Source organism: Canis lupus, chromosome 3, assembly GCF_048164855.1.
Source record: "Canis lupus baileyi chromosome 3, mCanLup2.hap1, whole genome shotgun sequence".
NCBI classification, from domain to species: Eukaryota; Metazoa; Chordata; class Mammalia; order Carnivora; family Canidae; genus Canis; species Canis lupus.
In genome coordinates this window covers 6863250-6890214 of record NC_132840.1, presented here as the reverse complement: position 1 = coordinate 6890214, position 26965 = coordinate 6863250, and the positions used below count along the sequence as shown (strand labels likewise).

The window sequence follows — 26965 nt, the reverse complement described above, 5'->3', positions numbered from 1 at the left end:
GAAAACAACCAAAGGCTCTTGGGCCTACTGCATACAGCATGACTCGACTGGCAGGAATTGTGATCTTTTGGAATTTATTTGTATTTTTTTCTAATATTTGCCAAACATACCTTTCTTGGAGAGAATGGTACAGTTCACACTTCACATTTGTAGAAGTAGCAAGAAATAGAGATTTCATTTCGACAAAATAGATCATTCTCCCCTCAGCTAGTACATCTCTCAAGCTGATTGGACTGTCCTGCTCACCCACCCCACAGGATATACCTGGGTACCAAACAGCACCTCTGAAAAGGGAGTCCAGGCCAGTCCTCAAACAGGTTGTTTTCCCAAGCAGATTTCCCTCCCTCAATGCATCTCTTTCACAATGGCCAATTTAGAGTTGTTCAAGGGCATTATTGTTTCTTCCACTGGGGCAGAATTTCAGCATTTGAATCTGCAAGGAAAACAAATGGCAGGTTCAAGTTCTTCTGATGCAGTCAGCTTAGCATGGGTTTATTATTTTTTTAATATTTTATTTATTCATGAGAGACAGAGAGAGGCAGAGATACAGGCAGAAGGAGAAGCAGGCGCCTCACAGGGAGCCTGATGCAGGACTCAGTCCCCAACCAGGATCACACCCTGAACCGAAGGCGGACTCCCAACCACTGAGGCACCCAGGTATCCCTAGCATGGATTTCAAATGGTCTACTGTCTCTTGTAGGATCTCTCTAGTTTTGCTTTCTTTTTTTCTACTTCACCAATCAAGCCCAAGTTGAGACCTTTCATCCAGTCTTCCTGTCTCCCTCTCCTCTTCATCCTTGTCCCTCTCTCCCTTAGATCTTCCCTCTGGACTTCCCTCTGGACTCTAGGTCCCAAGTTGGAATCACTCCCTTCACTGGCCTCTGAACTCTCTGGGCACTGCCTATTTTAATCACATTGCCATTGGCTTTTCCTATGGTTTTGAATACTCAGCATCTTTCTCAGTTTTTGTGAACGCAGTCTTCTCTGCCAGCTCATTTGGGGCTCCCTCATGTCTTATTTTGCTTTTCTTTCCAGAGGACTCAGTCTTTTATCTATTAACATGCATTCTTTCATTTAACACAACAATTTTGAGCATTTACTACACATTAGGTTCTAGACTAGAAGCTTGGGATGCATTCCCCACCAAAGCCTGAAAGGATAGGCCTGAAACCAAGCCAGGAACCCAGATAGAGAAGTTTGGAGGGGTCTGTGGGAACAAAGGAGGAGAATGACTTGCTCTAGCTAGGGGAGGCTCCAGGCTTTTCAAAGCAGAGAATGGAGGAGAAAAGTGTTCTGGGAAGAGGAAATAGCATATAGAAAGTTGAGGGGGCATTACAGAACATGGTGTATCTTTGGATTTTATGGAGTTTAGTGTCACTGATGATGGGATGCAAACAGAAAGAATGGTAGGAGAGGATGCTGGAAAAGTAGTTTGGGATCCAACCACTAAGAGGAAGGAAATTAACTAAAATTTATATTATTTCCTTTTTTTTTTTTAAGATTTTATGTATTTATTCATGAGAGACACAGAAAGAGAGAGGTAGAGACATGGGCAGAGGGAGAAGCAGGCTCCATGCAGGAAGCCCGATGTGGTACTCAATCCCAGAACCCCAGGTTCTCGCCCTGAGCTGAAGGCAGACACTCACTCAACCGCTGAGCCACCCAGGCATCCCAATTTATAGTATTTCCTTTAATCCTTACAATAACGTCTTCCAGATTTTACTATCTCCACTTTGCCTGTGAGGAGCCTGAGGTTTCTAAAGGTTAAGTGACAAATGGGAGGCAGCAGGTTAAGAGCAATGGTTAAGAGCATGGACTCTAGAATCCTGGGTTCCATTCCTAGCATCTCCACTTTGGGGGGGCACTGTATACTTGTTAGCTTCTTGGATCTTGTCTCTCATTTGCTAAAAGGGAGTGGTAATAGTAAAGTCTAGTTGGTATGTGGCAGTTGTGGGGGAGCATTAGGTGGATTCAGTTTACAAATGCCTGGGTTGTGGTGTCTGGCTGCCTCAGTCAGTACAATGGGCAACTTTTGTTCTTGGGGTTTAGGATGTAGAGTACTTAAAAATAAAATCTTTTTTAAAAAGTGCCTGGGCAATAAATGTCAGCTTTTAAGTGACCAAACCAGATTCAAACCTCAGTCTGTCTGAGTTTAAGGCCTTTGTGCTTTTTGTGTATATCCTGCTGCCTCCGTTGATTGTGAAGGACCTTGTTTGCAAAGCTAAGGAGAATTTGGATGCCCCTTAGGTAGTGGGGAAGACTGACATTTTTTAAGATGGAGAGTGGTTTGGACTCATTTGTATATTTGAAATGTCACTATATGGAGAGGGTCTGGGGAGACCCATCCTTAGGGAAAGGATGAAGAGGGTGGAGCAAAGAGCAGGGCATGGAGTCATAGGGCTTGCTGGCCGACTGAGTGGAGATGGTGTGAATATCAGTCAAGTCATAGGGGCTTCCCTTCACCAGAGGACATATTGAACTCCACAGGCCAGCTTACAGAGCCTTTTACTCTCTCTTGTTTACTGCTCCACATTCATCTCCCTCTTTCCCTCAACCTCCATACACATAAGGCTACAATCAAGGCACAAAGGCAGGTAACCCAGTTTGTATCTCTACCTACCATCTTCCTACCTGTCCTGTCCCTCCTGTGCAGTCACCATTTTCTGTATCCCACTTAGTACAAATACTGCCACATTATAATAATATTATTATTATTAATTAATATTATTACCATATCATCTCATTTTTATTCAATAATCAGGCTCATCCACTAATATAATGCACATAATAATGATATTAGTATAATTAATAATAATATTATTATTATTACCATCATCATCATCTCATTTTTACTCAATCAGGCTCATCCACTAATGCAGAAGCTGTTCCAGTCTTTTTGTGTGTGTGTGTGTGTGTGTGTGTGTGTTTTGTTGTTCTTTTTTTGTTGTTGTTGTTGTTCCAGTCTTTCTGTCACCTTCCTGGTACCTCACTTTTATTTCTGTTTGCCTGGACCAACTTCTCCCTGATACAGAAACCCCTCTCTCACCAGTTTCCCTCCTCAGGATTGCTGACAGCGTGATACAGAAGCTAAAGTTGTGTACAATCCTGAGCAAAGAGGGACAAGAAAGCTTACCTTTCCTTCCAATGCAGTGGAAAGAAATCCTAGGGTTCTTGGAGCTCCTGAAACTTCAAAAATTATGCTGGCTCTTACTTTAGTATATGTAAATTATTGGTTTTCTTTTTCCCAAGCTGAGGGCTACTTGAGTCAAGGCACAGTATCTGTGGCCCTGGAGATATACAAGCCATTTCTTAAATGAATGAATGACAGACTCTCTTATGGTGTTTTACACATACCCTGTTCTTCCCTCTCATTACTCAGTGCTCCCCAAAAGCACTCCCCACGACCCTGGACATCTTCCGTCCTTCCACAAGTCCATCAGTCATCCAAAGTAAGGAAGATTCTCTCACTTAAGCAGTTATGTGGGTGCAGTTTATAGCCATGGCCACCAGAGGGCCCTTTCAAAGCTTGGGCTTCCTGTGAGCAGCTTCACAAGAGCTTCTTCACTTGTGTATTTCAGATTAGAAGCAGGTTCTTTTATTCGTTTCAGACTGAAATCTAAGGTGTTCTTAGAGAAAGGCTCTTAGAGAAAAAAAAATTGTCATACCATGCCTTTCAAAGACTACTTTTCTAGGGGTGCCTGGGTGGCTCAGTGATTGAGCATCTGCTTTTGGCTCAGGTCGTGATCCCAGGGTCCTGGGATCCAGTCCCGCATCAGGCTCCCTGCAGGGATCCTGCTTCTCCCTCTGCCTGTGTCTCTGCCTCTCTCTGTGTGTCTCTCATGAATAGATAAATGGAATCTTTTTTTAAAGACTACTTTTCCAGCTATCTCTAGAAATTTCTAGGGAAAAATACTCTTCTAGAGTAGGGACAAGAAAAATGAGCTTGATGTTATTATGATAATCTGCCGCTTGTTCAGAACTTTTGAGGGAGAATACCCGAGTGAAGGGTAGCACCAGCCCACCTCCTGCTCTAAGCTTCAGCCTGTCTACCTAGGGTACTTCATCTTATGTACCCACCCCTGGTCAGCTGCTCCTTCAAGTGGAGGAACTCTGGTTGTGGAAGACTGCTTCAGCAAGTCACAAATCTTTTAACCTCAATTGTGTCATCAGTAAAATGGGAATGCAGACATTTACCACATCTATCTCACAGAGCTGTGTCAGGGTAAATGAGTAAATGTATATGAAAGTGCTTTGAGGGACACCTGGGTAGCTCAGCGGTTGAGCATCTGCCTTTGGCTCAGGGTGTGATTCTGGGATCTGGGATCGAGTCTCACATCGGGCTTCCTGCATGGAGCCTGCTTCTCCCTCTGCCTACATTTCCACCTCTCTTTCTGTCTCTCATGAATAAATAAATCTTTAAAAAAAAAAGTTCTTTGAAAAATGTGGTATCCTGTGCCACCTCCACTTCCCTGCTTAGGTCACATTCCAAGATTAGGATGAACACAAACAATAAGCAGATCACAGCAGTTATACAAATTGTTGAAGGGAAATGGTAGAAAATCTCAAGTTTTTAATGATTAAATATATATTACTCTTTAACCTTACATAAAATAAATTTCTATTAATCAGCCTAAAATTATAACTCAAAAGGATTATTTCAAAGATAAGAAGATAGTTATTGAAATTTTGAATATCAGCATATCATCTTGTAGACCTAAATTTTTATTTTTGTGTGTGATTGTCTAAATTTATTTCAACACACTTTACCAAAGTAAGTTACACACTATTTTTCCTGGTATTTTTCCCTAGAACTGGTAGATAATTATATGATTTAGAATTTTCAAGGCAGTAATTCTTTGTATCTAACAGACTCTAGATAATCTGAAGGAAGGGAAACACCACCTACGTGTACGGCCTGCAGACATACCTGTTGCTGAGAGAGCATCTTTGAACTACTGGCGAACATGGAAGTGTATCAGCAAACCCTCAGAATTTCCCATAAAAAGCCCTGCCTTCACAGGTATATACTCACAGGCTGACCTTTCCTATAGCCCACACCAGCTTCCCTTCTCACCCTAACAGAAGTGGCTTCCATCCAGAGAGTACTCTGATTTCTGAACTAGTTTTGGATGATCTCTCTACCTCCCCACTATCTCCTTTGATCTTGTACTGTACAACATGCCCTCTCCAAGGCTGCTTACCCACTGAAACTAAACATCCCTCGGATCAGTGAGAACCACATTTGTTCCTTTGCATGCTGGCTCCACTTGGGTAAGGCTGGGCTGCATTCTCCGCCCTCCTAGTAGTCAGAGAACTCCACCAACATTTCAAGTCCCTTCTAACTACTACACAAGAAGTGTCCCAAAATGATCACTATATCTTGGGTAACTTGCAATATGGATTGGCCTATCTGAGACACCAGAACAGCCAGTCATGATTATTGATGGGTTTTGAGCTTCCAAGAGAGTCAAAAGCATCTATTTTGTCTGTGAGTTACAATGGTTAGTTTGATCAATTAAAAAGAACCAAATAGGTAACTTTGGGTTACCCCCAAAGTAATGACTTTGGGTACATAAGCTAAAATGTAACAACATGTCCTACTACCCTTCATTGTAGAAAAAAATAGATTTCTATGTCTTCCTCCCCACCATACTCCTGTGTGTGCTGTTAGGGCTACCTCTAGAGGGGAGGGAAAAGGAGGCACCTGGCACAGACCATCGCTGGGTTGATCTCTCCAGCTTCCTCCGGGACCCTGGGATCAGTGAGAGCCCTGGCCTCTGAGAGGTGGTGATACCCCTCTACACATTCTCTTCCAGGCCTACATGATAAGGCACCTTTGGGACTCATGGACACACCATTGTTAGACACGGAAGAGGAAGTACACTACTGTTTTCTGCCCCTAGACCTAGTGGCCAAGTATCCAAGCCTGGTGACTGAAGACAATCTGCTGTGGCTGGCTGAGACTGTGGCCTTAATTGAGTGCGAGTGCAGCGAGTTCCGCTTCATTGGTGATTGCTCTATCCTGGGGGTGGGGGGCTGATAGGGTCTATCCACCCCTCCCCATTTACACCTCATGGAGGCTCAGCTTGGCGCTTAGGGCCTCGGAAACTTAGCTGAAGTGGTGGAGGCATGACAGAGCATTCTGGAAGGCAAGCAGATTCCCGGCATTAGACTCCCACGAACCTCGGGGCTATTTTATTCCCTGTTCATTTGGGGATGGCCTGGGTATAAAGGGGAACTGGCAGCTGCCTGCAGTGATCAGGAGCCACAGGAGTTGGCGTGAAGGGCAAGGCCTTAAGCTGGGCTCCAAAGTCAGCTACTCTGTAGCTTGCCTTTATGTATCCATCTGGGTGGGCTCCAGGCCTTAGTTCCTCTCACCATAAAATGAGGAAGTAGGGTTTCCTATCCCTATTCCTTAGTTTTAAAGAATGGTCCCTACTTACTCTCGTATCCACTAAATCCAGAATAAAAGAGAAGGAGGGTGTATGGTGAAAGGTTCCTCAGAATCATTGTAAAATTGTCTGCTTGAGCTCGTGGGCTAGGGAGGGAGGATATCTTCAACCCTGGACAGAGAGAACCTCTTTCCCTCCACACTCTGGTCAGGATGTGAACTGAATGAGCTCTTTGATTCCAAGATACTGCTGCTGCCTAGATGAACAGGGTAGGAAACACCCAAGTTGTACTGGGGCCCAAATGCCTGGAACCCCAGCCATTCCTACTTAACAGTCACCTGGAAAATTGTCTTGATGTGCTTCTGAATCTCCAAGTTGATTCACACAGGACATTAGCATTGGCTCCATCTCTGCCTCCCACACTGCAACTCAGGCAGGGACAAACTGCAAGTGCCACCTGCCAGCCCAGCTCAGCTGGGCCATTCCTCTGTAAGCGGCAAGACAGACATTTTGGAATGACCTGCTCTTGGGTCAAGACTCACAGGGTAAGTCTCGAAGTCACAGTTTGTTCACCAGGAGGGCCTGGCCTGGGACTCCCAGGTCAGGCCAAGGGAGGTCAAACTCATGGACTCAGACACAGGAAAACAAAGTAGTTTGGGGTCTTTCACCTTGAAACCACAGGCTCAAAGCTAATCTAACCAGGTATGTTTAGAACTTGTTTCAGAACAAGGAGAGTCTAGGATGTGTTGCAGTACACAAACCTGCCAAAACCTGGACCTATGATTAAATAAGAAATAACCTCCTTAATCATTTTGTTTCCCTTTGCTTTTCAAGTGAATTTTCTACGCTCACAGAAGATTTTACTACCAGATAATTTCTCCAATATAGACGTGTTAGAAGCAGAAGTGGAAATTCTGGAAATCCCTGAACTCACTGAAGCTATAAGGTTGTACCGGATGAACATGGGTATGTCACCAGGGGAGCCTTGCCTTCCCCTTGACATTCTGGGGCAGTCCAGGCTTGAGTTGGAAAAGCCAAGAACAAATGTCTCCCCTCCGTCCCACAACCATTTTGGGCTTTAGGCAGTGGTGAAAGAGGGGCGGGTGTTTTGGCTGACTTAGAATCTAAGAAGAACAATTTCAGACTGAAGCCCTGTGTGCCCCGTGTCTGCTCAGCGTCCCACTGAGCTGTAGATAGCTCAGCCCAGCCTGGGTGGGGAAACCAGGCTTGAGGATCCTAGGGAGGGAGGTTGGGCCCAAGCACAAGCTTCCCAGGGGTGTGCAGATCTGCCCTGCTTGTAGAAGTGGTGAGCAACTGTGAACTTGCAGCACCTGACTGACACTGCCATCCTATCTCTTCCAGGCATAGCTGGAGGGCATGGGAAACTCTCAGGCAAATTCTCCATTAGTGCTTCAGTTATCTCACCCACTCCCAAATTTCCTTGTTTCCCTACTTTACAACCTCTGGCTGCTGTGCCTGTCTCTGCCGTCTTCTGACACTTCCTAACTGTGGTCCAATCCAGGCCTTCATGCCCCCAGCCCTACCTCATTCCAGTTTCCTCCTCATGTTTTTTTAACTTGCCTTTTATCATCCCATTTCCCATCCTGCACATCTATGGAAGCTACTGTGGATGCTGCAAGGAGCTAACTACCCCAGTGTGACATGCTGAGAATGTATAGAACTTACACATGTGAAATTTGGCCTGTGCATCACCAGACATTTACCCATGGGAATAAGGTCTTTCCCTTTGTTTAGGCCCAGCTCTCCCAGCCTCCTCATCAGGCAAAATGGGAGTGCTATCCTATCTGGAAGTAGTGGCAGCCTGCAGCAGGTTTCAGAAGCCTGTTCCAGGGTCTTCCAATCCACTTAAGGCGGGGGGGGGGGGGGGGGGATTCAAATCCCTCCTTCCAGAGCTTCTATTTGTCAGAGAACATGGTCATTGAGAGATGAGTAGAGCAGTGCCTGCTCCACAAGAGCTATGTGAAGATGGAGGGAAAGCATATTTGCAGCCAGGCTCTGCAAACAATGCAGCAGCCCTCAAATACAAAGCATGGTTTTTGCCTTTTATAAAACACATGACTAAGGGAAACAGCTCTGGTAGCCTTGGAGATGGGCAAAGCTGCCCTCACATCCTAGCTCTGCCCCACCTAGCTTTGTGGTGTGGGGCAAAGTACTTACTTAATCAGCCTCTCAGGATAGTTTCCTCATCTGTGATACAAGGATGGCATGACCCCTCCTGTAGGGTCACTCAGAGGACTGCAGATGATCCATGAAAATCACCCAGCAGCTTGCCTACTGGGCCATTGTGGCCAATGGGATAGGATCCTATAGATTGTGCATGTTCCCACTGCAGAACAAGGTCCTGCCCATGAACCAGCAACCCAAGTACCCAATCTGAAAGTAACACCACATAGTTTGTCTCTGGGGAAAATTCTGCCCAGGAGTGATAGGAGCTGTGAATCTGAGAAGCCTGTGATGCAGATCAGGTTCTGTGCGATGGTTGCCGATCCCCCATGGATGATTAGAGCAGAGCTTGGAACTAAGGGAGATTCCTGCAGAGGCTAGAGCCAATTGGCTGCTCTCCTGAAATTTCTGAAATTCAAATGTTAATGATAGAGCAAATTAGCACCCCCAACCCTACCTCCCAATAAATAACTTGACCTTTCAATCTAAGTATTTGAAAAATTATAGTGATTTTGAGAAGATCCAGATTTGGCTGTGCAAGGAAATTAGCTCCCTCTAAGCTTCTTTAGTACTAATTCAAGGCAGCAGTAGGAAGCAAAACCCAAAGCTTCCAATAGTTATGACCATGAGGGGTCTAGGAGTCACCCCATTCTCACCGGCACAGGTGGCTGTTCCCGGACCTCTTGTTCCCCCCCAAGCCCTGGGAAGGGGGGCCATGCAGCAGGCCTGGAGTCTGTGAAGCCGTTGTACATGATGGCCCTGGGTCTGCTTGTCAAGTACCCAGACTCCGCACTGGGACAGCTCCGCATCGAGAGCACGCTGGACGGCAGTAGACTGTACATCACAGGGAACGGGGTCCTCTTTCAGCATGTCAAGTAAGGCCCTCTTCAGAGAGCAGCTTGGTCCCACTCAGGCTGGTCTTTGCCTTTCCTCGGGAACCAACCTGGGGCCCTGCCCATGAGCCAGAGGGAAGTAGTGTCCTTAGGGACAAACTCATAACTTTTAGCTACACCCACCACCAACACTAAACTCAGGTCTTAGAGGAGAGTACAAGTGCCAAGTACAAGGGTTCCCAAGGTTCAAAGGCTTCAGTTGGGTTCATATTTCTGTTTTTTGCAATCCATTGCTGTTTTTAGCCCTCTTCTAGGTCTAAGATGACCAGACCACAGTCACAACCCTCAGAGTGCTAGATACTTCCTCTGCCATGCAGATCTTTCTACAAAGGTCCTCCCCAACCCCAACCCTTGGGAGGCTTGCTAGATACACAGAAGGGCCAGAGCTGGGGGTGACCTCCAGAAGCAAAGCAAAGAAGGCTTTCTGAAGGAGGTGATACCTGGCCTTTGGCTCAAGGCATGAGCTCAGAGTGCCTCCATTTGTGCAGGAGCATGGACTCTAATCCTGTTTTATAGAAAGGTAAACTGATGTTCAGAGTGGGGCAACTCTCTTAGGGTCACAAAATATATTGGTACCAAAACTAAACATAGAAGTGGGTTTTCCTGAGCCCCTGGGAAGAAGGTCAGCCAACTCTGGGCATTTCAGGCTTTTGTGGCCCATACCACCCATCTCTCTCAGAGATGTCCCATCCCTGATGTCATAGAGGGCAAAGACAAGTGCCTTTGGAGGCAAAGGGTTGATGTTCAGACCCCCAGCCTCTTTACTAGGCACACATGGTATTTGTAATCTCCCAAGACCATGGCAGGCTGCTAAACAGTAATTGAGATATCATGGGCAGATACTTATGGGGGCAGAATCAGAGTAGCTGGGCCCTGGCCTGGCTTGTGGAACCTTAGGCAGAGTCTAGAAAATATATCAAACTAGATGGTGAGCCTGTGTGTCCAGGTTCAGTCTCCTACAAGACATCACCAGATTTCTGGTTAAAGCAGGAAATATTAGTGACCGAAGGTTTGAGCCAGAGTGAGGAGCAAGGCATTCTAGATATGAAAAGTTGGCAGGCTGGACTCCCTTGGGGTGCAGTGCTGAGATTCTCTCTAACAGGCCTTTCCTCTGGGCAGAAACTGGCTGGGAACTTGTCGGCTGCCCCTGACTGAGACTATTTCCGAGGTGTATGAGCTCTGTGCCTTCCTGGACAAGAGGGATATCACCTATGAGCCAATGAAAGTGGCCCTGAAGACTCATCTGGAGCCGAGGACTCTGGCACCCATGGATGTGCTCAGTAAGTGAGGAAGCTTCTTTATTTGAATTTAGCATCAGAGGAGAGCTTGGGTATCATATAGGAAAGTCAAGACTGGCCAGGGCCAGGAACTAGATGGAAGAGGAGAGGAAAGTCAACATTTATAGGTTTTCCTAGAGGGAAACTTTCATGTTAAGGTACCCCTCCTCACCTCAAACCCATGAGTAGCCTCGAGTAGTATAGACTGGGCAGTACAGACTGACCTCACTATGGGGCCGCTGGGTCCTCAAGCGTAGGACTGCTCTGGCTCTGAGAGCTGACGTGCTGTGCTCATTTGATCCTCACAGCCATCCAGGGAGGAACAATCTCTGGGTCCATTTAACAGACAAAGTAGAGACTCAGGGAAGTAACTTGCTCAAAGTACACAGTGACATCATGATCGAGCTAGAGTTTGAGTCTGAGTCCAAAACTAATTTTCAGCAGCTGTCTTATAACCTCTTAACAAAAAGTTTTAGATCAGGTTTCCACTGTATTGTCATTCAGCAATAGTCAACATTTATTGAGCACCTACCATATACCAGGAAAGAAGTAGACCTAATTAGGAGTATAGAAGTGAGCAAAATGGACCCAGTCCTCATCTTCATGGAGTTCACAATCTAATGATATACCTCTTACTTAACTAAATAACCTGGTTATTTACCCTTTACTCATTTCAAAGCTCATTAGAAACTGGTTCCCAAACATCAGACAAAGCCTAAGTCTAGTCCCCCAGAAAAACGGTCTTGGATTCATCTTCTCAAAATAAAGCCCCATTCTCCAGACATGCCTAGAAGCTTGGTCTCTATAGCAGTGATGATGATTTGATGAGATGGCAATGTGACATTTACCAAACTATACACGCAAACATACAGAGGGACTCCTTTCCACATGAAGTTATACACCCAGCCAGAAACCAGAGGCAGTTGGCAATGCAGGTAGACAGGAACATTAGTCCAGCTTTCTTGAGAGAGGTGGGTGAGGGGAAGAGCATCAGTACCCTTGGGGATGAGATTTTAGAGGTCTCACCTTTCCCACCCCCAGAGTCACCAGCTGACCTTGCAAGCTGCCATTACAAACCTACCTCACCACCCAGGAAATTGTATGGTGAGCTGCAGGGAAGGCCTGAGAGGAGTGGTGTCTAGGATTTCTGCTGCTCCTCAGAGGAGGCAACACAACCTAACTAATGAAAATACTGAGTCTTAGCATATGATATTAACCAAAATGCCCTACCTAATTTCCCTTCTGGTCATGCAGTATGTTCCTTCTCACTGGTTTCCTTAGATGAGAGATGGATGGCAGAAATCACTGTGTATTCCCCGCAACAGATCATCAAAGTTTATGTTGGAAGCCACTGGTATGCAACCACCCTGCAGACCTTACTGAAGGTATGCTGGCCCCAGGCTACCCTCCTTTCTTCTGTGGCTTCTGTGGCTGAGCCGGTTTAGAATCTCGTCACCTGAGCCTCACAGAGCCCCCTAGCGCTTGCTTAGAATAAGACATTTGGGCTCCATGGCTGAAAATACTCTTAGTATATGAGCAGCATGCTAGGAAGGTCCTCAAGAGTTTGGGTAGGGAGGAGACCAATCTGAGGGGTCTGGATCAAGCAAGACGCAGAGTAGGGTTACAAATGCTTTGAGAGGGTTATCTGGTCTGGAATCCAGCAAAACTTGAAGCAGGGATGTTCTTGTCCCTGGATGCTTGTCTCCCCATGATGGCTCCCTGTGGCTAATAAGACAAGGAGATGGAAGTCCCAAAGCCTGTTCTAGAACGGATGAGAAAATGAAGACTGACCTGCCCTTTAACTAACAGACTAACAGAGTCTGGTGTACAACCCCTTGCAGTATCCAGAACTTCTGTCCAACCCTCAAAGAGTGTACTGGATCACTTATGGGCAGACCCTGCTGATCCACGGGGATGGCCAAATGTTCCGACATATTCTCAACTTCCTGAGACTTGGAAAACTGTTTTTACCATCTGAATTTAAGTAAGTGACAAATGGAAAGAAATTATGGGATAAAACCCCTTCCTTCTGCAACAAAAAAACCTTGAGTTTGTAGCCTTCAGGGAGGAGGTTTTATTATTTCCAGTATGTCAACTGCTGTTCAAGGCAGCAGCTCTGAAGGCTGTACCTCCACCCACACTCCCGCCCCAGCTGCCCAGCCTGATGACATCTTGTCATTTGCAGGGAATGGCCCCTGTTCTGCCAGGAGGTAGAGGAATACCACATCCCATCCCTCTCAGAGGCCCTTGCCCAATGTCAGGCATACAAGTAAGGAAACTTTGCTCTGGACACCACATTCTGGAGTTTGGACCTTTATAGTCCTCTTGAGAATCCTGTCTTAAGTCCCACCTCTCCATTCTCCTTGGGGCTCAGGGGGTGGAACAGGCCCAAGATTGGCCAATGACCTAAGTGAAACCTTTTAAGAGCCCTTCTCCTCCACTGTCTAAAGTTAACTAGCCAAAGGGCAGACCTGACCAACTGGTCGATGACTAGTAGAAGCCTCTGCTTACTGACTCCCTCTTGGAGTCTGCAGGTCATGGACCCAGGAGAAAGAATCTGAAAATGAAGAAGCTTTTCCCATCAGGAGGCTGCATGCGGTGACGGAAGGGCCAGGGTCTCTGGTGGAGTTCAGTAGAGACACCAAAGAAGTAAGCCCCAGCCTTCTTTGGCTTGGTGTTGTCCTGAGTGAGAGTGCTGCCACAGGGTTCAGCAGTGGGCTCTGCTACTGAGGGGCATAGCTGAATTAAAGAGCAGGGCCTACATGGATTCCTAGTGTGGTAACTATGTCTGAAAATTGAAGGAGGTACAGGGAGGTGTTGGCCACTTGTGGCCTAGAATGCTGATAGTATGTTCCTTTGGAGTATGAGAGGCCCCTGGGCTGGCATCACCCCCATTCAGCTGAGCAAAGCTCAAGTGGCTGACCTCAGTGGAGGATGGGATTGATCTGGGTGAGCAAGTGAGGTCTTGAAGGCCCAGATTGTTAGGTCTCAGGTGAAGCTTCAATGTGGAAACACAAAATTCCCAGAGCTGCTGTGTCCTCCTTCCCTAGACCACAGCCTGCATGCCTGTGGACTTCCAAGACTGCAATGACAGGACTCCATGGAACAAGGCCAAGGGAACCCTGGCCAGATCCAGTCAGATGGAGGAGGCTGAGCAGTACTCCCAGGCCATCCAGGTGTCCCTGTGCCGAGGTGCCAAGAGGGCGGGCAATCCCAGTACATACTCCCACTGTCCTGGCCTATGTGCCAACCCCACATACTGGGGGGGCCACCCTGAGAGTCCTCCCAAGAAGAAATGCACCACAGTCAACCTCACACAGAAACCTGAAACCAAAGACCCTCCTGTCACCCCTATGCAAAAACTCATCTCCCTGGTAAGGGAATGGGACATGGTCAATTGCAAACAGTGGGAATTCCAGCCAGTGCCAGTTCCCCAGAGCAGCTCCATGGAGGAAGCTACCCTGCAGCCCCCTTCGGGGAGTGAGGCTGCTTCCCAGCCTGTCACCTCAGCTTCCTGGAAAGGACGTTCCACAGGCTCAGAGAAGGACCTGGGTCAACAGGCAGGGGCTGGAGCTGGAGCCAAAGACAAGGGGCTGGAGCCAACCTTTAAGCCATACTTCCCTGTGAAAAGAGCTGTTACCCTGAAGGATTGGGGCAAGCAGAAGCCAAGGGAGAAAGGTGAGTCCTGCCCCATCCTTAACCTCAGTGTCATTTAACAACAGAGAGGCCAAGACCATGGAGTGAATTAGTGACAAAAGGGGACTAGAACTCTCTATTCGCTGACATCAGATCTGCAAAGCAGCAGGCAGAGATGACCAACACACTGGCATGGCTTGTGGGGCCAAGAGTCTGCACGAAGCATATGGGAAGAGGGTGTCTATGAAATAATAAGAGCACAAAGGAAGCTGGAGGTTAGGGAGTAATAAGCAGGGGAAGGAAGTAGAAGTCTCGGTTGCTTGTGGAAACACAGGTCTTTGGTCTAGCTCTGGAGGCCAGGCTTCACGTAGGGAAGTCATAGGAAATAGGGCTGAGGACATAATTTACCAGGACAGGTCTTGTGGACCAAGTTCAGGACCTGGTACTTTATTCTGATCCTACAGGGTATGGGCAGCCACTGAAGAATTTTAAACAAGGGAGCAAGCAGTCAGGTGTGCATTGAGAGCTTGCTCCAGCAGTAGAGGAAATGCAACAACAGAAACAGAAGTGTTAGAAGCGGAAGGTCATTCTAGGTCAAACAAGCTAGGCTGTTGGGGGGGGGGGGGGGGAGGATGTAGGAAAGGATCCACACAGAGAGGGGCCAGGTTTCTGCCCTGTGTGACTGCAGGGGGTGGGTGATTACTGAGGTGGGACAGACAGGAGAAAGAGCTGAAGAGAGAGGCGTGTTGTGTGTGGTGGGGCACTGTGGAGATGACCCAGGGGAGTATGCTGAGAATTGCCATGTTGGGCTATTTCCTCTGTTCCCTCATCTTTCTACAGTATTCTTTTGCTTTTCCTTTTAAAGCCTTAGGCCCTCCTTGGAGGGGCCTTCTTGTGCCCTGCCTGTGAACCCTGAGTTGGTTAGTCTAATGTACTCTTCAGAGTAGACATATGTCAGAAAGCTCACCCAAAAAGGTCCTCCCATTTTAGTTTTCCAATGATTTCCAGTCCCTCACCTAGAGTATTATCAGCTCTAGTTAATACCAGCCTTAGTTCAAGAAGGATTTGGAGAGTTCCTTGTTGTTCTGAAATGTAGGATTGGGCTTGTGATGCTTCAAAGACAATGGAGAGACGAGAGCCAGGACAGGCCCCTATCAGCAGAGGGTGCCACTTCTGAGAAGCTGGAGGCGGAAGGTTAGGGTAACTGTCTGTGCTGATCTGTCACCAGAGGCTCCTTCCCTGCTTGGGCTCTGAAGTGGCTCAAGGAGGACCCCACCCCTCCCCCCATGTTGTTTTCACAGAAAGCCCTGGCCCTGAGCAGCCTCTGCCTGAGGCTGAGGTGAATAATGCAGGGGTCATCCTCAAAGTGACCCATCCCCCTGTAGTGGGCAGCGATGGCTCCTGCATGTTCTTTGAGGACAGCATCATCTATACCACACAGATCGACAACCTCAAGCATACACCACCTACAGCCAGCCCCCAGCCCAAAGGTGAGACTCTGAAGCCATACCTGGCCCTGTACTTCCTTGTGGAGATGCCTGAACCCCTACCCAGGGTCCTTCAGGAAGAGTCTCCCTCAGCTACCCTACACTTCTCCCCTTATTCCAGGCTGGCTCTAAGGCCTTAGCCACAGGCAGCTGTGGCCAGTCTACTCTCTTCTCCACAGAGGTGACTTTCCTGAGCTTCTCTCTATCCTGGGAAGAGATGTTTTATGCACAAAAATGTCACCGCTTCCTGACTGACATCATCCTGGATTCCATCAGGCAAAAGGACCCCAAAGCCATGACAGCCAAGGTGGTCTCCCTGACCAACCAGCTGTGGGTATGTTTGACAAGCCTCAGACCTTGTTTCTCTACCTGTCTGTCCCCCTGTCCCCACAATAAGTGGTACCAGGCAAGGGGAAGCAAGTCAAGGGGAATAGGTCAGGGGCACAAGGGTGGCAAGAAGAGCACGGATAGGAAGACAGGGCAGTGTCATCTGAACCAAGCCTTGACCAAGAGGTAGTTTGGAATGACAGCCCCTGATTCCTGTAACTCCTGAAGACCAAGGGAAGCCCCTGCTCTGCATCCCACTCTGAAAGACAGGGAGCAAATGTGTGTCAGGCAGCTGCTTCCAGCCCTGTCTGACCAGGGGCTCTCCTGGCAGACCCTGCACATCAGCCCCAAGCAGTTTGTGGTGGATTTGCTGGCCATCACCGGCTTCAAGGATGACCGGCACACCCAGGAACGCCTGTACAGCTGGGTGGAGGTGAGGGCCAGTACCCCACTGGGAATGTTGACCCCATTATACCTCAAATGGATACTGTCCTGCTGCATGAAGGCCAGGCCAGTACTGCCCAAAAGGCAAGGCAGGCAGCTAGACCTCCAGTCCCTGGTCCCAAGGAGGGAGAAACAAGAGCTGAAATTAACCAGTCCAGAGTGATCAAAAAGCAGTATTAGGGCCACTGGTTTTGTGATTTTCCTCCAATGGTACCAATTTTGCCTTCATCACTAACACCTCTGACCATGCCGGGAAGCACATCATGTGAGCCCAAGCTTTTGGGGTGCTGAAATCAGAGAAACTATTAGGAGTCAGACCTTATTAATGGGTGATACTGACTTTACCTACTTAGCTGTATCACCACTTTTGTACGTTCCTTTCATGTATGAGCTGCTTTAAAGCGTTCTTTACCAAAAAAAATGTTCCGTAAAACCAAAGGATTGACCCTTTTGGTTTTTTGATTCCTTAAAATAATTTTAGAGTTGTAAGTTTTTATTTTAACATTGTAGGTGAAAAAGATTTAGCTAATTTCTCATTAATCTGGTATTTCTGTAATCAAGTACCTTATTATGACACTTTATCCTAAACACACCAGTTGCCTATACTATTAGGCCTCTGGTTGGTCTATTGATTGGAAAGGTAATGTCAGCATCTCCAGCTAGAAAATGGAAAACCAGTGGCCCAAAACATACATTTTTGACCCTCTGGTCATTCTGGTAGCCACTCCTAGCCACAGCCTTGTGAGAAGTGTTTGGGCAAAACTGAGCCTGAGAGCATCAGAGGCCACAGACCTTGCCCTACCCCTGCCCCTGCCCCCAGATGGGAGGACCCCGCCCACACAGTGCTAGAGTAGGCAACCAGCCAGGGATAAGACGGGCCTTTCCTTCTAGCTCACACTGCCTTTCGCCAGGAAATATGGTTGCTGCATGGACCTGCTCATCCAGAGGGGCCTGTCAAGGTCCATCTCTTACTCTATCCTGGGCAAGTACTTACAAGAGGGCTAGGGTGACCAGAAATGCGCCCTCACATACCCCCCACCTGCCAAGGCTCATTTTAAGAATGTGTGTGCCCATCTGAAGGTGTGTCAGTCTATTTTTATTATAAATAAAGAGTAATTTACGAGTCAAGGGCCTGGACTCTCTCTGAGACACCAAAGACCTAACAACCACTGAAATAATTTTAGTTAACAACTCTAACTGAAAGCTATTCAAAAGATGTTGAGTCAATATAACCAAACTAACCCAGGAAAAGAAGAGCTGGGCTTGGGCAGCCAGGGCAGTCAACAGTTAAGGGTACAATAGGGGTGGGGTTGCCCTACATTTGAGAAGCTGGCCTTAAGACCAGCGGTTGGGAAACAACAGCTGGGAACCTACCTATGTTCCTCCTGAGGGTAGGGGCAGCCCAGTTGCTGCCCAAAGCCACAAGGCTGGTAGGGTACCACCAGCCAAGAGCATGGAAACACCCACACTCTGCTCTAGTCTAATTCTAACCCGTAACTGGGGTGGGAACTGGAGAGGGAAGAGAAGAGGACATGGGGCCAGGAGCTAAGAATCAGGGTAGTCATTCAGGCTTTGCAGCCAGGCTCCTTAGGAGAAGTCCCTGCCAGTCTGCCACTGGGCACAGATATCAGAAAGAGTAGTCAATAGGGTAGTGCACATGGGCTGGAGGTGGCCCAGGTGGCAGCCACACTCTGGTCACAGCAGATCCTGAGAGGTGACATTTCTTGGAGCAAAAGCTGCTGGATCCACCGTCTGCCTTCCAGCCCGGGCTCAGACCTGTGGTTGACAAGCTAGGCATGACTGCTTGTTTCCTCAACTCAGGGTCCAAGGGGGATCTCTAGGGTATGGCCCTGGCCCTGGCCCATCCACCCCCATTTCCACCTAAAGGAAAGGCAGCCATCGGCCTGGGCTGGGGCTGGCAGATACAGGACAAAATGGTACTCACACAGGACAAGTCCTCAAGTCCCCTGCCCAGGACCTGCCCTGACACACAGCTGCTGTCAGAGCCACTGGATCCACTGACTGATGGGCACTGGGATGAGACCTCTGAGTCCTCAGGAGCTAGGGAGGAGGAAGGTAAGCTGTCAGCAAGGGATGGCCAGACCTTAAGCGATACCAGCCTGCCTCTGCCAGGTATCTTTGAGACCTACTCAAAGACAGCTGACTGCCCAGCTCCACCTCGGCCTCCAGCGCTGCTTCCTCTGGGACGCTGGTAGAATACAGGGGCCAGCGGACTCCCAGAAGAGCCGGGTCTCTGTACAGGTGCAGGTTGAGGGACCCCAGTACAGAGCAAGAGGCGGGGTCTCCAGGAAGGGAACTCCAGGCCCCCAGGTAGCGGCTGTCACAGTCAAATGGGGCCACAGCAATAGAGGCCCGAGAGCGAACTTCTGTGTAAGAGAGAGGGTCAGGTTTGGACAGGCCAGAGCCCACCTGGGCCAGGGTCCTGCAGGGAGCACATGCAAGGGCTGATGACAGAAGTTCACGTGGCCTCCCATGCAGCCTTCCTTCGCCTCCCACGCAGCCTTCCTTCGCCTCCCACGCAGCCTTCCTCCCCCACGCCCCCTGCAGCCTGCCTGCTACCTCGGCACTTCAGGACATAGTCGACAGTGCGGTCGTTGATAGCTTCCTCACTGGGGGCGAGGTCCCGGAAGGCCTTGTTCCCCACACCCATGGACACCATCTCAGCCATGCGCACCTCTGGGTGGAGAGTGGGCATAGGTGCACATCAGCCTTGTCCTTGGGCTCTGTCCACCCACCCCCTCGAGTGAGTCCTTCCTGAATATCCATACCCAACAGATCGCCCGTCCTGTGCATTGAGCCCTTCTGGTGCCATGCTCTCCTCCCAACAATCCTGGGGGCAGGTATTGCCCTTTTAAAGATAAGGCCTCTGCTACTCAGAGAGTTTAATACTGTGCCCACAGTCAGGGACAGCGATACTAGGACTGCCTGACCTTGCAGTTCTTTCTCCTACACTGGCTGCTGCTGCTGGACCTCCATGCTCCCAAGCATTTCCTGGTCCCTAGGCCCTGCCTAGGCCCCTGTGGGACACTGTAAGCTCTCCAGAGAGGGGATCTTCCATTGAAGCAGGGGACAGGGACACACCCTTGTTGTGGATGGCCTGCCTCCAGAGCAGACGAGAAATGTCAGCCGTCCAAGCCTGCTTAGTGGCCAAGCTGGCAGCCTGAAGCACAAAGGTGTCCCTAGCCTTGCGACGGCGGAACCAGATCTCAAACCGCAGGTTGCTATCCCCACAGCACTCAGTGAGGCCCAGGTCTGCCATCTGTGTGGCCAGGAGAGGGGCTTGGTGAGGCACTGGGTGGGGGAAGGGGGCTGGGAGCACAGGAAGGGTCAGGTGGGCCTACCTTGAAGGAACGCTTATAGGTAAATGTGTCGGTGCCTGTGGGTCCTCGGCGGGGCTTGCTGAAGAGCAGCAGCTCCTCAAAAAGAAAAACGCGGCGCAAAGACTTACGGCGCCCAGTGCGTACCATGAACTCATCCTGTCGCACCAGCTGCCCCTGTTCCTTGAGGTTAACCTGCCAAGTTGGGGCCCAGTGAGTGTCCAGCCTCTGCTGCCCCCTCCCTTCACATGCACTGTCCCCCACGGCCTGGCAGGACTCACATCACAGCCCTGAATGGCATCCATGGCTAGCAGGTCATTGCCGTGTCGCAGCTGGAAGCGCACAAGGCTCTGGGCAGCCCGCAGGGCACTCAGCTCCTGCACAGCACCCCCACAGGCCCGTGCCAGTTCCTGCAGCAGCAATGCATACTTGCTCATGCGCTGGATGGGCTTCAGCAGATAGGAGGCCAAGTCCAGGTGGTCCCCCAGTGCTTGCTGCTTGTCCTGCCAGGTGTGTGGGAGACCATCAGGTGGCTTCAGGGCACTTCCTCCATCCCCTCCACCCCTCCAGTCTTAGGCTCATCTACCTTGAAGAAGGCATGACCGAAGCTGGTCATCAGGGCATCAGAGCGAGGTTTATTCTTGCTGTAGAGTGCATACATCCCAAACTGCACCCTCTGTGAGGACATACAGCTCAGCCCAGGTGCAAGGGGGCCAGCCTCCAAAGTCTGACCCTCATGGGTCAGATACACTCAGCTTTAGAGGACCAAAATGCCAACACACAGCTCCCAGGGAAGCCTCCCCTGATCCAATCTGCCTGGTTTTGAATGAAGGGTACCCTGGCAAGAATAGGCACTGTGCAGAATGGGGTTTGCCCACAGGGCCTCTGCTCCTCCCATTGCTCTGGGAACGCCACTCTGGGATCCCTCACCTCATACTACCCCTTCTCTTGCTCACTACACTCAGCCAAGCCACTTTGACCTGTCTCTTCCTTTCAACCTGATCTTTCCTCTGGATGGAACACTCTGACTCTAGTCCCTCCCTCTGGCCCCAGCTTAAACATCAACTCCTTAAAGAGGCCTCTAACTGCCCCACTCCTGCACCACCACTAATTCACAATCATCTATCTATCTTGATTATTTTCTTCCTGGCCCCAGCTATAATCGAGAGTGCCCTTTTTTATTTCTATGTCTCTTCTTCTATGAGCACCCAGAGGGGCAGGAACCTTGCTGGTCTTGCTCATAGCTGTACCTATCACAGAAGGCTGGCACCAAGCATGCACCCAAGAGCTAACTCTGTTGAGTGCGGCCGAATCAGCTAGGGCTCATGTGGCCTACGGGCTTACATGGCGCAGGAAGGCATAGGCTACCCGGGATGGATGCTGGGTACAGGCCTCCAGTTCACGCAGGAAGAAATGACAGTGGAAGTCCCGCAGCTTCTCCAGGTTGCCAAAGAGGTGGGCACGCTGCCCACGGAGGCCCTGGGGCACATCAGGACGATCCAACTCAGGGAAGTAGTTCTCTATGGTGTAGTCAAGAGCACGGACATACTCCTGCTCCGTAGCCACCATCTCCGCCAGCACCAGCTGGAGCCTACCAAATAGGTGGAATCAGGATTAAGGACTTCTCTCCTGCCACTGCCCTCCCTGCTCTGCCCACTGCCTGTACCTGCTGGGGCTCCTGGGGTCGGAGGTGCTTGGCAGAGGCATGGTAGGGGATGACCCTGGCTGGGCACCACCTCCAGCCTCCGGTCCGTGGCAGGCAGCCTCAGTGGCCACGTGGTGGCAGTGGTGGGCAGGCTGTCTGAGACTCTGCCCTAAATTCTGATCCAGGCTATATGCCTTCCTCAGGGGAGGGGTGGCAGATGCAGCTGGGACTCTGCTGACACACAGGCTAGCCGTGCTGACTGTCATGGTCGTCGTCAGTGGTGGCTTCAGTACGGCCTCTAGCTTCTGGTCCAGTGCCAGCCAGGTGTCCTGGCATTGTGCCCAGGCCCAGCGGCACTCCTGGCGGATGCCCTCAGAACCTAACCCTGTGGCCAGAGCCCACATCTTTCGGAAGTGGGCAGGAGGCAAATCAGGGTGCTTGGTCCAATGCAGCTGCAGCCGTTGCAGCACAACCCCTGGGTGCTCCTGTTCCAGCTCTGCCAACACTCGCTGCCCCTCCTCAGCCCATGTCGAGGCCTATAACACCAAAGCCAGAAAGGCAGTGAAGGTGGAGCCCGCCAGACCACCAAGCGTTCTCTTCTACCCAGTCCCCATCCCCACAGGATGATGGCTCAGGCCATACCGCGCCCCCCCCCCCCCCCCGCATCGGCTGGATTTTGGGGTCAACCTGAAGACAAGAAGAGAAAACAGGCAGAATGTCCTGAGACAGCTCAGGCTGTGGTAGGGCTAGGCAGCTACCCTTTCATCCCCCCCAACCACCTGGGGCCGGGGACAGGACACCCCACCTACCTGCTTGAAAAGATGGAATAGCCTCTCTGCATCTGCCAGCCGCTGCCGCCGCCGGGTCAAAGCCCTGGAGAAGTCAGTCAGCTTGGCTTGCCGGGCCAGAAAGCGGGCCCCAGCGGGCCCCAGTTCAGCAGCCTCCCAGCCAGCCAGTGGCTGTAGAAACTTCTCCCCTCGCCTGACCTGCTCCTGGAGATAGAGACTGGGCTCAGCAGGTTTGGGCCTGGTGGTCTAATCCCAGAGCTCTTTTCCACAAACATCTATAGGTCATTGTCAAGTCTCTCCTGTGAATGAAGACCTTACCCCCACTCCCCAACTCCCCTCCTCCACGGCCAGGCTTCCTAAAGAAGTTGTTATCACTGCTTCTTCACATCATCAGCCTACTGCAACCTCAGTGCCAGCTCCATCCCTGGCACTTCTCAGGCCTCATCTGACCATCGCTCAGCAGCCTCCAATCCTCTCTCTTCCAACTCCCTAACCCCTCTCCACTCACTTGATTCTCCTGTTCCATCTCTGGTGGTTCCTCCTCCTGCTCTCCAGCCCTCACCTGGGCCATTCAACACTGATGCTCCTGAACACAGTCCATACCCTCTCTTCCCAGGCAAACTTGTGTGACCAATTTCAAATGTCATCCAAACACCCAACCAAGGGATCCTCACCCAGGTCTCTCTTCTGAATTCCAGGCCAGTCCACATGGCTCCCATTCTCTCATGGTCGTCTCCAAAGCACACACATTACTGGATTGCGGAATCCCCGTCCCCCAGAAGGTCCTTGTCTCCCAGCCCCTCTCTCAGGAAACAGTACTCATTCACCTCTGCAACCTCCCTTTCCTTCTTACCCTATGTATCCACCATCAAATCCCAGCAATTTCTAAAATCAACCTCCTCTGCCACCATCTGGCCAGAGAGAGCATTCCTATTGGGCCACTGCAACTGCCTCTGGACTCTACACACCCATCCTTCAAATCACTGTCTACCCAGAAACTAGGATAATCTTCTTAGAATGTGGATCTGATAATGTGACCTTCCCACTTAAATTTTACACTGCTAGAGCCCAGCAATTTGGCCACTATTTTTCTAGCCTCATTTTACCTCATCTCACCCCACTCTCCCTCCCTCTTCTGCACTGCATTTCAACCTCACTGTCTTGCTTATGGTTCCTCAGGCAACCCATGTTCCCTCCTGCCACAGAACCTTTGCACATGCTGTTTGCTCCCTCAGCCCAGAAATGTATCTTAACCCCAACCTCTCTTCCTCCTGGTTAATGATGACCTATTCTTCCGCTCTCAGCTCAAAAGTCACCATCTCAAGAAAGCTATCCCAACACCCCCCTCTGGGTAAGGTCTTTATTAATAAACTCAGGTAGAACCACCTGTTACTTTTCTCCAGAGCTTCTGCCTCAGTTTGCAAACACATACATGACTTTGAACCTTTGATTACAACTGATGTTTTCTGCTGAGAACTGTACATTCCAAGAGAGAAAAGGATCGATTTGCTTTCACCCATCCTGCATCTCTAGTCCCTAGCAAAGTGGCCCAATAGAATAAACAAGTGACCAAACTCACCTGGGCAACCTGGTCCAGCTCCTGAAAAGGGCCTTTCGCCTGGAGCAGCATGTCCAGTGAGGGCTCCTTTAGCTCCTCGAGGGCTGGCCAGCCCACCTGCTGCAGCCACACTTCAATCTAGAGAGGCACAAGCAGGGAAAAGGAATGCTGCTGTGGTGCGGAGGTCATGCTTGAGATCCGAGGGAGGGCCCACCTGGGCAGATAGCTCCCACCTGGTGTAGTCCACCCTCCTGGGCCTCCAGAGTCTGGACCAACTCTAGTGCCCGTACTCGCCGGTTACTCTGGAGGGTCAACTGGTGCAGCAGTCCATCTACACGGCCATAGAGTTCATCAACCTCATCCACTGCTGACCTGGTACAGGGTACGTGGTCTTAGGGCTTTTAGCTGCCTCGTTCCACTCCACCCTGCCCTGGGACCACAATCCTGGCTAGTTCTGAGCCAGACAGCTGAGTCCTTGGGATAAGATATGATGGATTGGGGCAAGATCTGGGATCTGAGTTCACATCTACCTGTAGTCTGGGCTCAGGGTCACCTCTGGGACTTCCTGCTTCAGCCATGCCAGCTCCAAACCCCCTTGGCATTGTAGCCATGCTAGCCGTGGTGAGTCTAGCACGTGCTCCATCAGGACCCGTGCCTGCTGTAGCAGCCGACCAACTTCCTGTGATTAAGGGCATCGGGTAATGGAGATAAGCATGGGTCAAAAGGGGAGAGACGGGGAGCATTTGGAGAGGTATTGAGGGAACACTCACCCCAGACTCTACAGGCTGGGGCACAGCCTTCATGCTCTCGATGGCCCCCTGGAGCAGGGCACAAGCCACCTGGCAGCTTTGCAGTAGGGCTTCCAGACGCTATACACAGGAGCAGGCATGACCAGAGTATAGTACAGTCTGGTCCCAGGCATCCCAGATCCCAGATCCTTGGCTTTGCACTGCTCAAGCCAACCCAGAAGAGGCTCCTCTGCCAGCCAGGTTGCCTGCCACCCTCCCTATGCCCCACCCACTGTACTTGCCATCCGGAAGTCCAGCCAGGCCTGGTGGGAATAAGGCAGGCCTCCTCCCATTGAAGCCGGCAACCCGGAGGTGGAGACGTGGTTCAGCAGGCTCTGATGAGAAGGCAGCTGCTGCAGCTGCCAGAAAAGAAGGTGGTGACCTAGGCCTAGTGGGATGCACCCCACCTCCACTCCCCTGGCCAAAATGGCTCAGTACCTGCAGCCCAGAAGGCACTTCCTCCGGCATCTTTCCCAGTAGCAGCACCTGGTACACTGACCCTGGGGCTGCTTCCTGCAAGGAATTTGAGTTCAATCATGTCCCCAACCTTACACAAAAGGAATGACTGAAGGCAGGGTATGCTCCACTCCTTTACTCACTTGCAGTTGGCTGAGCGCCCAGAGGAGGGAAGAGCTTGGGGAACAAAGTCGGGCATCCACCAGAACAGTCAGTCCCAGGGCCTGTACTTCAGGCCTAAAGGGCAGGCTTCAGTTCAGTATGTAATTCCCCAATCTTGCCATCTCCTAGCTCAGGTTTCACCCCCCACCCAACTTCCTCCCCATAACCTGGGGATGCCTCGTAGGTAGAGCAGGAGGCAGAGGAGTTCATGGCTAGTGCACTTGAGGTGAAGCCAGGCCGGGCTATGGGCACACAGAAGCAGCACTGCCCGGCCTTCTACATCGCGAGTCCCTGTGGACAGAAGGCAGTGAATACCTACCCAACCGAGTCACCCCACCTCAAGTTCTTCCCGCCTCAAGTTCTTCCCAGCTACCTGGCAAGGTAGCCATGCCACTGGCCAGCAGATCCCAGGCAAGGTCTTGGGCCCGGAGGTAATCAGCAGGCTTAGGGAGGCTAGAGCCACTGTGGTCTTTGGAAGGAAAATGGCTTGGGTCTGTATTGGGCCACCCACCCAGGGACCCCTCCTCAGACCTGGGCTCCAGCTGGAGTAGGGTCAGAGCGCTTCCCACATTCAGGAACTCCCACTCCCTTCCAAGACTTCCTACGCCCAGCCTCCCTTACCTGCCTCCAGTAGCTCTGATGATACCTCAGATGATGGGCCTCCAAGGTCCACCGGATCACTGGTCAAACCCCCAGGACCCAGGTGGGCTGGCATTAATCTGCTTGAAAGTTGGTCCCCTGCCAAGCCTCCCCCTTGACTATCACTCTCACCCTGCTCAAGACTGAGGCAGGAGGACATTGGGCACAGGAGGCTCTCCACTCCAGAGGGGATTGGTTCATCTAACCGGAGTGAGGAACCTTCTAACGTGCAACCCTGGCCATCTCCCGACTCGTCTACAGCCAACTGTCCTGGGGGTGACTGAAGTTCCTCAGGCAGGGGGCTCCCCTGGGCTGTCCCTGCTGGTGGACCCGGAGGATTGGAGTCCTTAATCTGCTTGAGGGCAACAGATTCCTCTTCATCCCAGGCATCCCTGAAGCTGCACACAGCAAACCTCCAGTCAGTGGCGTGTCCCTGGGAGTCTGGGGACTCATCCCCAACCTCCAGCGGCCCTTCCATCACCCCCTCCTTAAGGGCGGGCCTGCTCAGGGCAAAGGGGAGAGAGGCTGGGCCCTCAGCGGGTGGCTTCTGCTCATCCAGAAAATGGGTTGATGACAGTCGGAGTGCAGCTCGGTGGGTGACCCAGGCGGCCCTAGGCCCTAGGAGGGGGCGGCCTTGGTGCCCAGGCAGAGGGGGCACAGACGCTACCGCAGTTCAGACCTGAAGAGAGCGGGAAAGAGTAGAGGTTGGTCCCCGCCCCACCGCACTAACGTGGGCCTCAGCCAGGAGGGCTGCACGCTTGCACGCGCACTCACCGCCGTGCTTTGCTGGCCTATGCGGAAGGGACGCTAATGGCGTGGACGCGGCGCTGGCTAGTGCTGACACCCGCCCACCGGGCCCTGTCTCGCCCCCAGACTCGCGCCCCCAGACCCCGCCCGCCAGCCCCACTCGTGTCCCCGGGACGCGGAGCCACGAAGCCGAGGCCTCGAACC

The 26965-nt window shown here is 50.7% G+C and overlaps 2 protein-coding genes across 19 annotated transcripts in view; one reads left to right on the top strand and one right to left on the bottom strand.

The window, feature by feature from the left end:
- The window catches only part of KCTD19 (potassium channel tetramerization domain containing 19), a 32217-nt gene extending 14449 nt beyond the window's left edge, over positions 1-17768 (top strand). For 7 of the 13 annotated variants that reach the window (XM_072815092.1, XM_072815028.1, XM_072815055.1 and 4 more), the window contains 14 exons: positions 4870-5020; positions 5817-6008; positions 7227-7358; positions 9241-9451; positions 10589-10749; positions 12028-12131; positions 12588-12730; positions 12932-13015; positions 13281-13395; positions 13797-14424; positions 15684-15872; positions 16049-16203; positions 16528-16629; positions 17532-17768. In XM_072815092.1, coding sequence (XP_072671193.1) covers positions 4870-5020; positions 5817-6008; positions 7227-7358; positions 9241-9451; positions 10589-10749; positions 12028-12131; positions 12588-12730; positions 12932-13015; positions 13281-13395; positions 13797-14424; positions 15684-15872; positions 16049-16203; positions 16528-16629; positions 17532-17645 — 2481 coding nt within the window. In that variant the 3' untranslated portion in view covers positions 17646-17768. Of the gene's footprint in view, positions 1-4869; positions 5021-5816; positions 6009-7226; positions 7359-9240; positions 9452-10588; positions 10750-12027; positions 12132-12587; positions 12731-12931; positions 13016-13280; positions 13396-13796; positions 14425-15683; positions 15873-15990; positions 16204-16527; positions 16630-17531 lie in introns of those variants that run through there. The other 6 variants (XM_072815025.1, XM_072815085.1, XM_072815026.1 and 3 more) reach the window with 6 other exon arrangements.
- PLEKHG4 (pleckstrin homology and RhoGEF domain containing G4) overlaps positions 178-26965 on the bottom strand; it is a 28411-nt gene continuing 1623 nt past the window's right edge. For 3 of the 6 annotated variants that reach the window (XM_072815003.1, XM_072814997.1, XM_072814977.1), the window contains 21 exons: positions 25997-26693; positions 25749-25844; positions 25543-25666; positions 25357-25450; positions 25196-25270; positions 25000-25116; positions 24740-24838; positions 24500-24648; positions 24203-24341; positions 23991-24107; positions 22433-22615; positions 21645-22159; positions 21323-21569; positions 20565-20654; positions 20260-20481; positions 20003-20173; positions 19743-19920; positions 19221-19337; positions 18791-19027; positions 18586-18701; positions 179-433 (listed from right to left, as the gene is read on the bottom strand). In XM_072815003.1, the coding sequence (XP_072671104.1) occupies positions 374-433; positions 18586-18701; positions 18791-19027; positions 19221-19337; positions 19743-19920; positions 20003-20173; positions 20260-20481; positions 20565-20654; positions 21323-21569; positions 21645-22159; positions 22433-22615; positions 23991-24107; positions 24203-24341; positions 24500-24648; positions 24740-24838; positions 25000-25116; positions 25196-25270; positions 25357-25450; positions 25543-25666; positions 25749-25844; positions 25997-26492 (3642 nt within the window). In that variant the 5' untranslated portion in view covers positions 26493-26693 and the 3' untranslated portion in view covers positions 179-373. Of the gene's footprint in view, positions 434-17715; positions 18417-18585; positions 18702-18790; positions 19028-19220; positions 19338-19742; positions 19921-20002; positions 20174-20259; positions 20482-20564; positions 20655-21322; positions 21570-21644; positions 22160-22432; positions 22616-23990; positions 24108-24202; positions 24342-24499; positions 24649-24739; positions 24839-24999; positions 25117-25195; positions 25271-25356; positions 25451-25542; positions 25667-25748; positions 25845-25996; positions 26694-26788; positions 26926-26965 lie in introns of those variants that run through there. The other 3 variants (XM_072814986.1, XM_072815011.1, XM_072815019.1) reach the window with 3 other exon arrangements.